We start from the raw sequence: 16,011 nt of genomic DNA on the forward strand, positions 1-16,011 counted from the left end.
TTCACACCTGAATGTCTGTCTGTGTGCTATGTATGAATAAACCTCCAGAGCAAAGGTTTCCTGCCAAACCAGTCTCTTTTAATTTTAAGGAAGTCTATCTGAATTGAATAGGAACATTCTAAGATTTAGTGTTTTGTACAAAAGAATCTTGAAATTCCTTCCATTCTTTAGTAGAGTTCTTACTAGGATTTGAGTTACCTGAGTATGGTCAGAAGTCTAATTTCCATTAGAATAACCTAGAAGCTGAGCAGAGATTATTGCTTTTTAAACCAAACCCCTCTTTTTTTTTTTTTCTGCATCTGCATTTGAAGGGCAGTTGGAATCTGAATGTTTATGCCGAAGGGTACATTCTTAAGTATACTGTCATTTGTGACCTGCTGATGTAGTCCATGCGTGTGCAGATAATCTGCTGCTACCAACCAACCAACCCAAACCTTAATGACATAAAGCAAAATTTCATTAGACTCATAGATTTTGCAAGTCAGGGATTCAGTCAAAGTAGCACTTCACGACATCTGAGGCTTCTTTTAGGAAGACTTAAATGACTGCTCTTGCTGTTGTTCAGTCCCCCCGTCATGTCGGACTCTTGGTGACCCCATGGACTGCAGCACGCCAGGCTTCCCTGTCCTTCACCATCTCCCAGAGTTTGCTCAAACTCATGTCCATTGAGTTGATGATGCCATCCAGCCATCTCATCCTCTGTCGCCCCCTTCTTCTCTTGCCCTCCATCCTTCCCAGGTTCAGAGTCTTTTCCAATGAGTTGGCTCTTCTCATCAGGAGGTCAAAGGATTGGAGTTTCAGCATCATTCCTTCTAGTGAATATTCAGGGTTGATTTCCTTTAGAATTGACTGGTTTGATCTCCTTGCAGTCCAAGGGACTCTCAAGAGTCTTCTCCAGCACTGCAATTGGAAGACATCAATTTTTCAGTGCTCAGCCTTCTTTTTGTTCCATTTCTTACATCCATACATGACAACTTGAGGAGGACTTACATGTCTGATGGCCAGAATCATCTAGAGATTTCTTCACTTATGTGTCGGGTACCTGTCTGGGATAACTGCAGGTCGGGCTCAGCTGGGACTATCACCTGAGAACAAATATGTGGCCTCTCCATGTAGCTCAAGCTTCTGCCAGGCTAAAGGCTGGGTTTCAAGAGGGAGAGACATCAGAGGGAGTGTCTGGAGAGTGAGCATCACAGAAGATCCAGGTAGAAGCTGCCAGCTTCTTCTGACCCAGACTTGGAGGTTACAAAATATAACTTCGGCTGCATTCTCCTCTGACAAACAGATCATTATAGCCAGTTCAATTCAATAGAATTAAATTCTATTTCTTGGTGGAGGCATGCCAAGGTCACACTGCAGAACAACATATTGTTGTGGCTGTCTTTGGAAACTATAACTTGCATATTACCTTATTCAGTTATTGCCTTTGTTGATACTTAGGACCAAATTGCTCTTATCTTTATATATATATATATATATATATATATTTTTTTTTTGGTAGGGTAACATTTGGGAGTTAGGGCTTCTTAGGTGGCACTAGTGGTAAAGAATGTACCTGCCAGTCCAGGAGACAAAAGAGATATAGTTTCCTTCCCTGGGGCAGGAAGATACCCTGGAGAAGGGCATGGCAACCCACTCCAGTATTCTAGCCAGGAAAATCCCAAGAACAGAGGAGCCTGGCAGCCTACAGACCATAGGGTCCCAAAGAGTCAGACATGACTGAGGCAACTTAGCATGCACAGACACAACATATGGGAGATAACAAATACATAAAATGCATAAGATTACAAAACAAATAGCTAATCTTCATAAAATGCCATTGTCCTGGTGTCCCTTTCTTCGTTCAAAACCCTCAAATTCTCCCAATTTTTAAGCTGAGGCTACACATGGGTAGCTTTACAAATAAAATTACTTTAAGAAAAAGTTTGTTTAGGTCAGACGATATTTTCAAAATCAGGAAATTTTACCTTAAAATTCATACGTTTATACTTTCTTGAAAAACATGAGGGTCAAATTGTCAATCCTGGGTCCGACATCTGAGGTGATTTCAGTTGAGAGAGCTGAGAACCATGGCTGCCCATTAGCAATGGTGGGCCTTCACCTCACCACAGATCTCCGCATGTCTCCTTGTCAAAATTCACTTCATTTAGTTAAATTACTTATTTGCCTTCTGTAGGTGTTTATATCTGCAACATTGGTCTAGGGGGTTATGGCCACATTTCTCTGCCTAGCACTCAAGGCCCATTACCATTTGGCCTTCCTCACCCACCCAGCCTCACCTCCTCCTGTACAGTATCCATAATTGCCTTCTGACATGACCTATCTCAATTTCTACTTTTAATTAAGCCTGTTGCTCTTATTCCACACTATAGGTTAGTGTTGACAGCATTGCTGTTGTACTTTTTTTGTAACTTGTACTTTTCTTCTGTGTTTCCAGACTACCTCCATTCTTCAAGCCCACTGAGACCCTGCCTCTTCCATGAGTACAGTGGGGCTTAGTGTTCTCTCCCCACAGTAGTGTCAGAGTCACTCATTTTTCTGCCTCGCACTGTATATAAGGGAGGTAAATACAGTGTGTGCATTTCTCACTCACAGACTTCCAGATTCAAAAGTACAGGAATCTACCTCACTTTCTTTTCCTGCGCCCGGAAGAATTATAGCGGGAGCTCTCCAAAATTCAGGTTAAAGGGATCAGAAAAAGAAAACCAATGAAAAAAAATAAAGAAACAGAGGAAAGAATTTTTTTTTTTCCAACTACAGAAACTTAAAAGGCTGTAAAAACTCTGCTTCTAGCTTCCTGACCCTGAGATGGAAGATCTTGCTTCGAAGAGCCAGATCAGAAAAACAGCTCATTTTAAAATGTCAATGTTTTCTGGAACCCTGCAGTGTGGTAACTTGGATGTAAAATCTTAACTTATTGGTGTAAATAACTCTGAGGCTGAGCTGTGAATTTGCCTTATCTTGTAACCATAGCTATAATGGGGATTTGGGGGGAAATTTGCTCCTATTTTCTGCATAGAGGATAGGCCTTCCCTGTGCCTTCCTCCCCTGAAGAATGTAAGAATGAAAAATAGTAGAAAATTGAAGGAGTGACTAGAAGTAAAACAGAGTAAAAGTGATAAAAGAAATCACTGGACTGATTGCCTGGTGACTTCTGGGGTCTCAGTATCCCCATCTGTAAATGAGCAGGTTTGGATTAAGTGATCCATGAAGTCCTGTCTTCTTTTAGCACATGGTGTATTTCAAATTTAAATAAATGGACCCCTTGTACAGGGCCTGAAAGGGAATGCTCGTCTTTTGAAAAGGTTTCATTTAGCTGCAAGCGAACAGATGACACATTCCAAAGCTTTTACCAAAGCAGGCAGAGAACAATTTTAGCATAAATAATTCATGTTGAGAAGACATAAGCTAATGAAGCTCAAAATGCCAGGGATGGAAAGCTCAGTTTAACAGAAACAAGTGAGGTGATAGTTTCATGAAATCATAGCATTTTTGAGTCAGAAGTGGTTTAGTAGCCTGGATGCTACTGTTTTATAAAATAGGATGGGGGGAAACTAAGTCCCAGAAAAATTTTATGACTTGCTCAAGGACACAATTGGTCAGAGACATTCTTCATTTATATTTTCTTTCAGTTCAGTTCAGTTTAGTCGCTCAGTCGTGTCCGACTCTTTGCGACCCCATGAACCGCAGCACGCTAGGCTTCCCTGTCCATTACCAACTCCCGGAGTTCGCTCAGACTCAAGTCCATCGAGTCAGTGATGCCATCCAGCCATCTCATCCTCTGTTGTCCCCTTCTCCTCCTGCCCCCAATCCCTCCCAGCATCAGAGTCTTTTCCAATGAGTCAACTCTTCGCATGAGGTGGCCAAAGTACTGGAGTTTCAGCTTTGGCATCATTCCTTCCAAAGAAATCCCAGGGCTGATCTCCTTCAGAATGGACTGGTTGGATCTCCTTGCAGTCCAAGGGACTCTCAAGAGTCTTCTCCAACACCACAGTTCAAAAGCATCAATTCTTTGGCACTCAGCCTTCTTCACAGTCCAACTCTCACATTCACACATGACCACTGGAAAAACCATAGCTTTGACTAGACGGACCTTTGTTGGCAAAGTAATGTCTCTGCTTTTCAATATGCTGTCTAGGTTGGTCATAACTTTTCTTCCAAGGAGTAAGTGCCTTTTAATTTCATGGCTGCAGTCACCATCTGCAGTGATTTTGGAGCCCCAAAAAATAAAGTCTGACACTGTTTCCCCATCTATTTCCCATGAAGTGATGGGACCAGATGCCATGATCTTCGTTTTCTGAATGTTGAGCTTTAAGCCAAATTTTACACTCTCCTCTTTCATTTTTGTCAAGGGGCTTTTTGGTTCCTCTTCACTTTCTGCCATAAGGGTGGTGTCATCTGCCTATCTGAGGTTATTGATATTCCTCCCGGCAATCTTGATTCCAGCTTGTGCTCCTTCCAGCCCAGGGTTTCTCATGATATACTCTGCATATAAGTTAAATAAGCAGGGTGACAATATACAGCCTTAACATACTCTTTTTCCTATTTGGAGCCAGTCTGCTGTTCCATGTCCAGCTCTAACTCTTGCATCCCGTAATTTTGACTTGTTTCTTATAACAACAGCATATCTTTAGGAAAGTAAATATTTATGATCTAGTCAATATAATGCCTTAATAGACTAAAGAAAAATATAAGTATTCAATTGCACTTAAACTTCTTAAATTGTGTAATTTCTGGTAATCTCCACATAACTCCTCTTTTCATAGATCTAAATGAAGATGATTTTCTTTCAAGTCATAATGCACATACTCTTCAAGGAAAAAAACTACAAGGTATTTCTTATCAGGTAATGTAAATAATCAATAATCAACACTTACACAGCATTTTGTGCAAATCATCTTGTTATTGATGTGTACATAGTCTACAATACTTAGTCTTGTAGCTATTTTGTATTTAGTTACTGCAGGATGTTTTGTAACTGATATGACTATGCCTCTGTGAATTGGAATATAAATGAAAAAAGTAAATGATGACGAGTTAATAAGCCACTTTGATTATGCAAAACACTATGCTCCACAGCCTTTTGATAAGTAACTCTGAACTTGGTAAATTAATATACTGGGATTTTCTCTGACAAGACCTGTGCTAAGTGCTTAGAACTATCTGGCAACCTTCAGTGAGGGGCATGTCCCTCATGTTCTATGTTTGATATAAAAACATATTCTGTGATTTCTGACATATCCCTTTAAAGCTTGCACTAATTAGCCTCAGGAGTTCAAGCAATTAAGAATGTCTGAACCTTGGGCCTTCCTAATAACAATAATATAGCATTAATTACCAGTCAAATAATTATTATTCACCCTATAAAAAAAATTCATGTATAAGTCAATAGGGCCAACTCTGGCATCATGCTGATTTTTGATATTTTTCTGACAGCCACAGAGTTCTCTTTAACCATTCTGATGGTTTTATTAGAAAATTTAGAACTGACCTTCCTCAGTGCAGTGCACTGATCAATAGGCAGAGGATATGTAGCATCTGAATTAGGAGGGGTTGATTTGGTGAGGAAAGAGAACTCGAATTTCTAAAGCCAGCCTGATTTCTGAGGCTGTCAGAAGCCCCTAGACAGTGGATCATAACTTTTGATCAAGTACAGTTTCTGCTGTCTGCTCTGATGCTGCCTGAGTCATGGAACTGTGCTCCCAAGAGGGCAGCTCTACCTATTACACTTTACTGCAAAGTCCGTCTATCAGCGGGTTCTCCTGCCATGTGTGGTTGAGAGCTCCAAAACAGACAGCTCTGCTTGAATCTTAATTTGCCCTAGTAGGTACACGGTGGCACTAGGGGTAAGCAATCTGCCCGCCAATGCAGGAGATATAAAAGATGTGGGTTTGATCCCTGGGTCAGGAAGATCCCTTGGAGGAGAGAATGGCAACCCAGTCCAGTATTCTTACCTGGAGAACCCAAGCCTGGTGGACTGCAGTCCATGGAATCTCAAAGAGTCAGACACAACTGAAATGACAATAGCAGCAGTAGCTACATGACCTTGGCAATTTACTTAATCTCTCTCTGCCTCAGTTTTCATCATCTGTAAAGTCAGTCTATAAAGAACCTGTATTTCATGGCTGTCATGAGGATTACATGAGATATTTCATTAAACCAGTTAGCTTTATGACCGGCATTTTGGAGATGTTTTTAAAAATTCGGTTGTTACCATAGACCTTCCTCTCTTCTTTTATTTTTTTCCTTCCTCCTCCTCTTGCTTTTTGCAGGAACTTAATGACACTGTCACAAGCACAGCTGGCAGATCATTTCTGAAACATGCAGTTTCATCCTCTCAAATTTAGATAAGACCTCAGATATAGTATCTTAGTGAAACATTATCTGATAGCCAGGAAAAAATAACTGGTTTACAGTAAGAGCTCCCTGACATGCTTTATGCTCAGAGAAATTCTTTAGAATTTTAGTAAAAAAAAAAAAAAAAAAGAACCATCTCTTAAAAATAAGAAAATGATATAGAATGTCCTTAGAAGAAAGAGATAAAGATAAATCCTTACCCTATAACACCAAACTTCTTGTACATTTTAATTGACCTTCTAGAATGGTAACCTTTCAAATGTACTATGTAGTTTATTACTAAAAATTAGTTGGGGGAATTCATACCCAGTAACAGACAGGCAGGAACTAGCTAATCTAGAAATCTTCACTGGAGAGTTGGGGAGTGGTCTTATCTATCTTTAATATCCCCCTTCTTATTCATAATAGGCATTCAGTGGAGCTTAGTTAATTAAGAAGCACATTTTCTGTATGACAGAATACTTCAGTGTAATAGAGTATTATTAAATATTAAGCAGTACTATGCAAATTATTAATCTATTAACTCCTTGAGACTGAGAAAAAGTAAAATCAGTTCACTCTTTGAAAGATGAAGGAGAGGCAAACATTCTCTGGTGTGAAGGGAAAACTGACCTGTAGGTGGGATGGACTTTGCAGACTGTGACTTCTCATCACATGAGCACATGACTTATGAGAACAATTTTTCTCCAGGTGTGTCCTGGGGACCATCTGTATCATTTAGGGTATTTGTTAGACTCATTTAGGGTATTTGTTAAAAATGCAGATTTCTGAGCCACATCCCATTCCAGGTGAATTATCGTGTCTGGGGTCCAGGAATCAGTATTTTTATGTAAATTTTCAGAGGAGGCTCAAGACATGAACCGTGAGACTCTGGGAATCAGATGATTGATGATCACGTGTCTGTGGACTTGATGTCTCACCCATTTTTACTTTTTAAGCCCAAATTTGGCTCAGGTCTGGCTTGGGAAGACAAGGCCTCTTGGAAAACCAAAGTTGATATTTGTTCCATATTATAGGAATGATATGCATTTATTACAGAGCTTTTTAGAACAATATAAGAGTAGAAAGGATTAAAATACTGAATAAAATCTTAAAAAGGTAAACATTTTCATACCACTGGCCATTTTACTATCATTAACATGGGATAAAGTTCATAAGATGTAAAACATAGTTATCATTACTGTACTTCATGCTTACAAAATAGATTTTATACAATACAAACCTTCAGAATAAAAGACTTAAACATTAACTGAATTTCCAGTCAGAAAACACTCAACCAGACATGCTCCCTTCATGTTCTCAAAATGAGAAGATCTCAGACGTATTAAAAGGAAAGTACGAGGAACCAAGGGGCAGGAGTGGGGAGAAGATGTTTATGGAATGCTTTCCCAATACTGACTTTGCTTCGTGAAGCTTTTTGTTTACTTGTCTTGGGATTAATTCTTTGGAGAACCAGGCTTGCAGAAGAAGTGCAAATGGGGAGAGTTTGAAGCAAAACCGAGTGCCTGGTCCTTTGCTCAGTATAATGACCATAAAGCACATCTCCGGGTAACTTGACTCCCAGCATTTATTTTTGTATCCTTGTTCTTGTTTGTTCTTTCCTGCCAGCATTCAGTTGATGGCTCAAACCTTTTGCAGCATATTGAAAGCCTTTTGTAGCATATTTTACTGCATAAAATATTCAGTAATACAGACTTTGGGCTAATATATTTTCAAAAATGTTTCATGCCTCATTTCTCACGTAAATTCTTTGGTTGCATTCAGCCTTCGGAGCGTTATTCATATTCATGATAGAAAAGAAGGATAAGTGCTAGTGATATTCAGCACTGTCAAGCACCCCCCACAAAGGAATGCACCAGAACATTTTCTCCCTGAGCAACCTCAGGGAGAAACATTAAATTTTAAATCAATATTAAAATTAATACATTTTATATAAAATACAGAAATATATTTATTCATGCTATATAGACTTATAATAAATATATATTTATATTTTCATCAAAATATACGTATTTTCCCTGAAACCCTATGTTCCCTTCTGTGGCAGTTATTCAAGTATTAAAGGTTAGATCACTCCACATCCTTTCAATTTCTTTCTTGATGTTCTCTTCTATGCAGACTGTAAGGATAAGTATTTGAATTGTCAGCCTTCCCTGTAGTTAGGGGTGGTCATGAAATGCAATTCTGGCCAATGAGATGTAGTCAGAAATGCCTGGGGAGGACTTTCTTTCTTTTTAAATTTTTAAATGTACCTTTTTATTGAGATAAAAGTCACATAATATAAAACAACTATTTTAACCATATTTAACTGTACAGTTTAGTGATACTAAGCACCTTCACTTTGTTGTGGAGCTCTCACAATCACTCATCTCCTGAATTTTTTCATTCCTAAACTGAAACTGTCCCCATTAAACACTAAGTGCCCATTCCCCCTCCTCACCCTCCCACCCTCTACCCCCACCTCTGGCATCTACCGTTGTATTTCCTGACTCTATGAATTTGACTGTTCTAAGGACCTTGTATAAGTGGAATCAAATAGTATTTGTCTTCACTTACTGACTTTCCCTGGTAGCTCAGATGGTAAAGCGTCTCCCTACAATGCGGGAGACCTGGGTTCAATCCCTGGAAGATCTCCTGGAGAAGGAAATAGTAACCTACTCCAGTATTCTTGCCTGGAAAATCCCATGGATGGAGGAGCCTGGTAGGCTACAGTTCATGGGGTCGCAAAGAGTTAGACATGACTGAGCGACTTCACTTTCACTTTTCACTGTATATTGAAATGTATTTTTAAGGTTAACTTAATATATGTCCTACAAACAAATCTAACTTTCTCCCCCCACCCCATAAAAGCCTAGTGCAATACAGTAGGTTCTCATCAGTTATCTACTTTATACATATCAGTATATATATGTCAATCCTAACCTCCATTTATCCCCTCCCCTTCCTCCCTTGGGATTCCTACATTTGTTTTCTATATCTTTTTTGAAAAAAATAAAGCAAAGCTTCATGAGGAGACAGCTTTGTCCTTTGCCCTTCTCCCTCCCTGGAGCTGGGACTTGATTTCTGATGAGCTAGCACCTGTCTTGCAACCATAAGGGCAAAGGCCTATGTTAAGGATGATGAAGCAGGCAAATAGATGGACTTTATTCATCAGTGACATTCTTGAGTAACAGCATCAACACTGGGCCACGTATATCTGGACTTCTTCTTGTGTGGAATATAAGTCCCATACTTGTTTAAGCCACTATTCTTGAGTTTTCTGTTCCTCAAAGCTGAGTATATTCCCAACTGATATACTTTGTTTTTAACTGTCACTGTTAGTGCTGAATCCTAATTGGCTTAAGATATCAGACCAAACTGTGCTCAAAGAGTTGGATGACATCTAGACTCAGCTCTGATTGTACAATTAGATTAGCCTCCTTCAATTCTCAAGCAGTGTAAGTAACACCTAGAGTTGAGTTAGTCATTTAGTCTGTAAAATGAAAATGAGATTAATAACAAAAAAATCGATTGACTGCATACAGTTCATTGGCTGCTGCTGCTGCTAAGTCGCTTCAGTCGTGTCCGATTCTGTGTGACCCCATAGATGGCAGCCCACCAGGATCCCCCGTCCCTGGGATTCTCCAGGCAAGAACACTGGAGTGGGTTGCCATTTCCTTCTCCAATGTGTGAAAGTGAAAAGTGAAAGTGAAGTTGGCTACATATACAATTTAAACTGCATCTAATATAGCACACCATTGCTGGGAATGTTATGTAGATTAGATCAAGGTAAAACCACTTTTTGGTGAGTTTTACTGAGGTCCTGGCACCAGGTAAGTAGAGAAGAATTTTAAGGTTATGCTATGATCTCGTTAACAAGCAGTAGAGGCAGGTCTCTTATTAGGTTTCATCAGACAAATAGTTTGTGGTTCTAAGCAAAATCGTGAACAGATCATAAGGCAGGGGGGAAAAAAGAGGCCCAAATGACGGACTGTTTAAATAGTACCTGCTGCTGCTGCTGCTGCTGCTGCTGCTGCTGCTGCTGCTGCAAGTCGCTTCAGTCATGTCAGACTCTGTGCGACCCCATAGACGGCAGCCCACCAGGCTCCCCCGTCCCTGGGATTCTCCAGGCAAGAAGTGTCAGTTAAAAAACAGTCTTTATGTATGATGCGATCATTTAAAGATGATCTGCTAATGCTGTGCATTGCTCTCGTTTTTAAGTACTTTCTTCTCTATAACATCAGCTACTGTATCAGTTATCTGTTGCCCATGCTTTGCATGCTTAGTTGCTTGACTCTTGGGGACGTTATGGACTACAGCCTGCCAAGGTCCTCTGTCCATGGGATTCTCCAAGCAAGAATACTTTCCATTTTCTTCTCCAGGGGATCTTCTCAAACCAGGGATTGAAATTTGTAGCTCCTCTGTCTCCTGCACTGCAGGCAGATTTTTTTACCCACTGAGCCAGCAAAGAAGGCCAGCTATCTGTTGCTACATAACAAACTACCCCTAAATTCGGGTTCTTAAAAAAACAAACTTTTATTGTGTCACAGTTTCTGTGAGTTAGGCTTTTGGGAGTGGTCAAGCTGGGTGATTCTATCTCAGGGTCTCTCATGAAGTTGCAATTAAAATGGCGCCTGAAGTCTGCCTATCGCTGAAGAAACTGCTTCCAAACTCCCTCTCATGGCTGCAGCCAGGAGGCCTCAGGGATGGCGGGGGGGGGGGGGGGGGGGGTGGCGGAGGGGGGGGCTGGAGGAATCAGTCTCTCATCAGGTTAGCCTTTGGAGCTGCTTGAGTGTGTGCAGCATGGAATTTGGCTTCCTCCAGGGTGTTATCCAAGAAACAGAGTAAGGAGGAAACCAAAGTGCCTTCTAAGATCGAGTCTCAGAAGTCATACACCATCATGTCCACCTTATTTTTTTTTGCTGAGAGCAAATTATTGAAGCCAGCTCAAACTAAAGGGAAGAACATTGTGACCCATCTCTTGAAGAGAGCAGTATAAAACAATTTGTGGGCGTATTTTAGAAGCACCAGAGCTACCCTAATAATATTTTGAAGCTATAAGTGGACAGGTGGAGGAGGATTTCTATATCCCATGAGTGAGATTATAACTCATTTAGCAAATAGTATATAGAACTCTATTTGGAAGTGAGAATAGACTATAACCTCTTTTTTAAAAATGTAAGACTTTAAAGAGTGACTTTAACTGGTATTCGAAGAACATGGAATGTTATGAATTCCACATCTTTGTCTCTGGTGAATTAAAATCAGATTAGATATTGTATCAGTATCCAAAGTTATATTTAATCTGTCTCCAGATCTGTCTATCTGTCTATCTATTGTCTCTTTTAAAGCAAGGAAAAGAGCTTAAGCGACTCTCATTTTAACTTTTATTCACAGAAAAGGAAATAACTAGTAGTCACAAATGAATTTTATGAATAAGTTATCTTATCTAGCCAAGTTCTAATTCTAAATACCTGAGGGTGTTTTCACTTCTTGATCATTTCAAAAGGTTGGTAGGAATTATTTGGATATTTCTCAGTATTATTTCAATTTTTAAAAGAATTGTATAATTTTAAAAATGGATAGTAAACACATCCTGATAATTTAAACTGTGTCAAGCTAGTTGATGTCTTTAAAATGAAACGCAAACCTGAAAATGTGGGCCTAATTCTTTAAAAATCTGTGGGCTTCCCAGGTGGCACTGTAAAGAGCCTCTTGCCAATGAAGGAGACATAAGAAACACTGGTTTGGTCCCTGGGTTGGGAAGAGCCCTTGGAGGAGGGCATGGCAACCCACTACAGTATTCTTGCCTGGAGAATTCCATGAACAGAGGAGCCCGGCAGACTCCAGTCCATGGGGTCACAAAGAGTTGGATATGACTGAAATGACTTAGCACGCACACTCTCTGCACTCAATGGCAGAGTAAAATCCAGTCCCTCAGCACTGGTTTCAGTCACTTAAGCTACACTGTCAGTTTCCACTTCTTGCCTCTTGGTCCTAGACTAGACCTTGTCGGACTTCTGCCTAGCTTTCAACTGTATAGTAACCAAACTTGCTTTGCCTTTATTTGAGTCATAACTCTTGACTTTGAACTTGTTTAAACTCTCTGATGGAGAAGGTAATGGCACCCCACTCCAGTACTCTTGCCTGGAAAATCCCATGGACAGAGGAGCCTGGTAGGCTGCGGTCCCTGGGGTCACGAAGAGTCGGACACAACTGAGCGACTTCCCTTTCACTCTTCACTTTCATGCAGTGGAGAAGGAAATGGCAACCCACTCCGGTGTTCTTGCCTGGAGAATCCCAGGGACGGGGGAGCCTGGTGGGCTGCTGTCTATGGGGTCACACAGAGTTGGGCACGACTGAAGTGACTTAGCAGAGAGAAACTCTCTATGCTTCAGTTCCCTTATGTGTAAAATGATGAAGGAAAAACTTCTTATGATTGTTAAAAATATTAAATGAAGCAGCATATGTACTACCCCTAAAAATGTTCAATGAACATTTATGTCCTCTCCTTAAACTCCTCTTAATCTGACAGAAAGACTGAAATTCATGTCTATTTTCTGTTATAAACTCTATCCAGTGCCTTTTGCTGCAGTCTCGTGGTGTCCCGGACAGAAATTGTTTTTTAATGCCAGGGACCAAACCTGTGTTCGTTTGGGTCATGCTAGTGGTAAAGAATCTGCCAGTGTAGGAGACATAGAGATGCAGATTCAATCCCTGGGTCGAGAAGATCCCCTGGAGGAGGGCGTGGCCACCTACTCCATTCTTACCTGGAGACTCCCATGGACTGGAGCCCACCTGGCTCCTCTGTCCATGGGACTGCAGAGTCAGACATGACTGAAGCGTGCATGAACATACATATTCATCTTTGTATACATGTATGTGGAGATGAAATTATGGTGAAACATAAATTAGTGTACTTTGATAATATGATAATCATGGTTGAGAAAATGAATCCTTTCCCAATTATGCTGATGCCTTTGTACAGTTTTGTTTTTGTTTTGTTTTAAAGAATGTCATCGATCTTTTCTTTTTTTAACATTAAAGAGGGTAACCTTTGAATACTGAAGTCCATCTCTCTGTCAAAGACACATTAAGCCTACTGTGTTCTATTTAAGTGGTTTTTCTATCTCTTTCCCCGAAATGTTAATGCCATAAGCACTGTGTTCTGTAGTTCTTTGTTACATTGGTCTTCAGCTGCCACATGGAAATGTTTTTAGAGAACATGAAATGACTTGTCCTTATTGAGAAATTTCCTGACCCAGGAGAAACATAAAGCATTTCCTTCAAAGAAGAAAGAGTTTTTCATATAAAAAAAGTCCTTAAAATTTAGCAATTTCTCCTAGGGCTTGAAAAATATTTTAGTGTTATAAAGTATAACTGGCATCTTTTGTATGCCAGTTCTCTCTTATGACACTGAAATCTTCAGATCACATGAACCACCTTCTTTTCCTGGTTGAGCTATTGCTAAACAAAGGTTCAGGGAAAGAAAATGTTTTATAGCAGGTATGGAAAATTTCCAGGACACTCATGTACAGCAGCAAGTCTTGAAGTATTATGGGCTTGAGTAGACTGTAAGTCCTTTTTGAAGTTCTTTTTCTAGATTGACTTTTGGGAACGCTGTAAGATAAATTGTACAACTTTATTTAATCATTATTTCCCAGAATGCAATATAAGCTTTCAGAGTCTATGGAAAGTAACCATCTACAAAAAAATCATGTTTCTTTATATAGGTACAAATAGAGTGAAAGTGAAAGTTGCTCAGTGATGTCTGACTCTTTGCTACCCCATGGACTATATAGTCCATGGAATTCTCTGGGCTAGAATACTGGAATGTCTTCCAGCTTTTTTTTTTTTTAACCTTTCCCTTCTCTAAGGTATCTTTCCAACCCAGGGATTGAACCAGGGTCTCCTGCATTGCAGGAGGATTCTTTACCAACTGAGCTATGAGAGAAGCCCAGTTTCAGGATATCTCTATTGCCCTCTCTTCCCAAAGATAATTAACATATTAACATTGAAGTTTCAATAATAATCTTCTTAATAGAGATTCTTGCTTAAGGAATATAGCTATGCTAGGTAGGAAGAGGTGATAAAAAATAACAATTTAAATATTACTTCTATTCCCTCAAAAAATTACTGTACCTTACCTTTGCTGTTTTCCATGCCTTCTAAAATTTTAATGACTAGTTAAAATAGCAAAGAGCTGTGGGGAAAAAACAACTGAATCTCAATGAATATTGGAAGGACTTCCCAGATGAAAAGAAGGCTATGTGTTTGGGAGGAGTAAGAAATAACTTAATTAGAAACAGAAGCGACAGAACTAGATCAAAAGACCTGGAGCTACCTACCAGGGAAGTCCTCAAAATCTTTTTCAAAAGCTAATCATCCACAATTAATAAGAGCTCGGTCCCATTTTTTCCTTGATACTCTTCTGAGGTCCAAGAGTTTATATAAGGCAACAAAAGGGATACTTCTATAATCTATTTCAGCATCAACTTATTTCAGCATCAACAATTTCCTGTGTTCCAACTCCTCATTTTGTAGATGCAAAGGGAAGTGAAGTGGCTTGCTCAAGTGCACGTGGCTAGTCAAAAAGCAGAGCATTGCAACAGAGCAGTCACTTATCTGCAAGTGACTATCCAAGCCTAGTCCTATTAAACTAGGTTTTCCAGACATTTTTCATTTATGTATTGTTTATGTTAAATTATAACTCCTACATGCAAGAGGTGTATTTTTTCTATGTAATTTCCTATACCCATAGGTCCTTATATTGCTAGGAATTCAACAGGTGCTTAATAAAAATTTAATAATTTGTATGCATGTATGCTATGTCACCTCAGTCATATCCAATTTTTCAACCCTATGGACTGTAGTCCTCTAGGCTTCTCTGTCCTTGGGATTCTCCAGGCAAGAATACTGGAGTGGGTTGACCTTTCCTCCTCCAAGGGATCTTCCCAACTCAGGGACTGAACCTGAGTCTCTTATGTATTCTGCATTTTCAGGTAGGATCTTTACACTAATGCCACCTGGAAGTCCATTAATTTGTATGCTGATTCTTAAATTTCTTATCATTCACAGTTTTTAGTCATTTTGAGGTCAACCCCTCAAAAATATCTTTATGAAGAGTTTCAGAAGCTTCTTCAAAATTTCGAAGCAGAGGATATTATGTGGATGTAAGAAAGATATTGTTTCTGCAGCCTTTCCCCTTAAACCAACACAACCCCATTTGCATCTCTGACTTGTATAATCCTGGCAGCTTCCAGCTGACTTGGTAGTGCCTTCACAGTAAAAGACTGACCCCAACCTATGGGTCAATGAGCAAAGAACATTTTTGGCTCCTCATACAGAAATGGGGAGAGATGGCCATGAACTGGTAACTTCCTTGATCCTTGGGAAATAGAGCTTAGCTGGTACAATACTCCAAGATCAGAATTATGTCTCCCCAAATCTGCTTAAGGGGAGGAGGAAGTGAACACTACTAGGTTCATTTCATTTTAACTTCTATCACAGAAATAATACTTTTTGTAACTGTAAGGAGAAGGAGTCAGAAACCTGTATTACAACTTGAGTAAGTGATTTATATTTATATAGTGGGATAAGACTGTTACATAAAGGGCTATATTAGACATGGTAAATTACACTGCTTAGCTGTTCAAATGCCTGCATTTCCTTTCC

At 39.7% G+C, this 16,011-nt stretch overlaps 1 protein-coding gene across 5 annotated transcripts in view; it reads left to right on the plus strand.

Moving 5' to 3' along the window:
• LOC138434251 (putative uncharacterized protein ENSP00000383407) overlaps positions 1-6,486 on the plus strand; it is a 280,367-nt gene extending 273,881 nt beyond the window's left edge. For all 5 annotated transcript variants that reach the window (XM_069578608.1, XM_069578626.1, XM_069578634.1 and 2 more), the window contains one exon: positions 4,767-6,486. In XM_069578608.1, coding sequence (XP_069434709.1) covers positions 4,767-4,855 — 89 coding nt within the window. In that variant the 3' untranslated portion in view covers positions 4,856-6,486. The remainder of the gene's footprint in view (positions 1-4,766) is intronic.
• Positions 6,487-16,011: the final 9,525 nt, after the last annotated feature.

The sequence above is a fragment of the Ovis canadensis genome, chromosome 1 (assembly GCF_042477335.2).
Source record: "Ovis canadensis isolate MfBH-ARS-UI-01 breed Bighorn chromosome 1, ARS-UI_OviCan_v2, whole genome shotgun sequence".
NCBI lineage: Eukaryota > Metazoa > Chordata > Mammalia > Artiodactyla > Bovidae > Ovis > Ovis canadensis.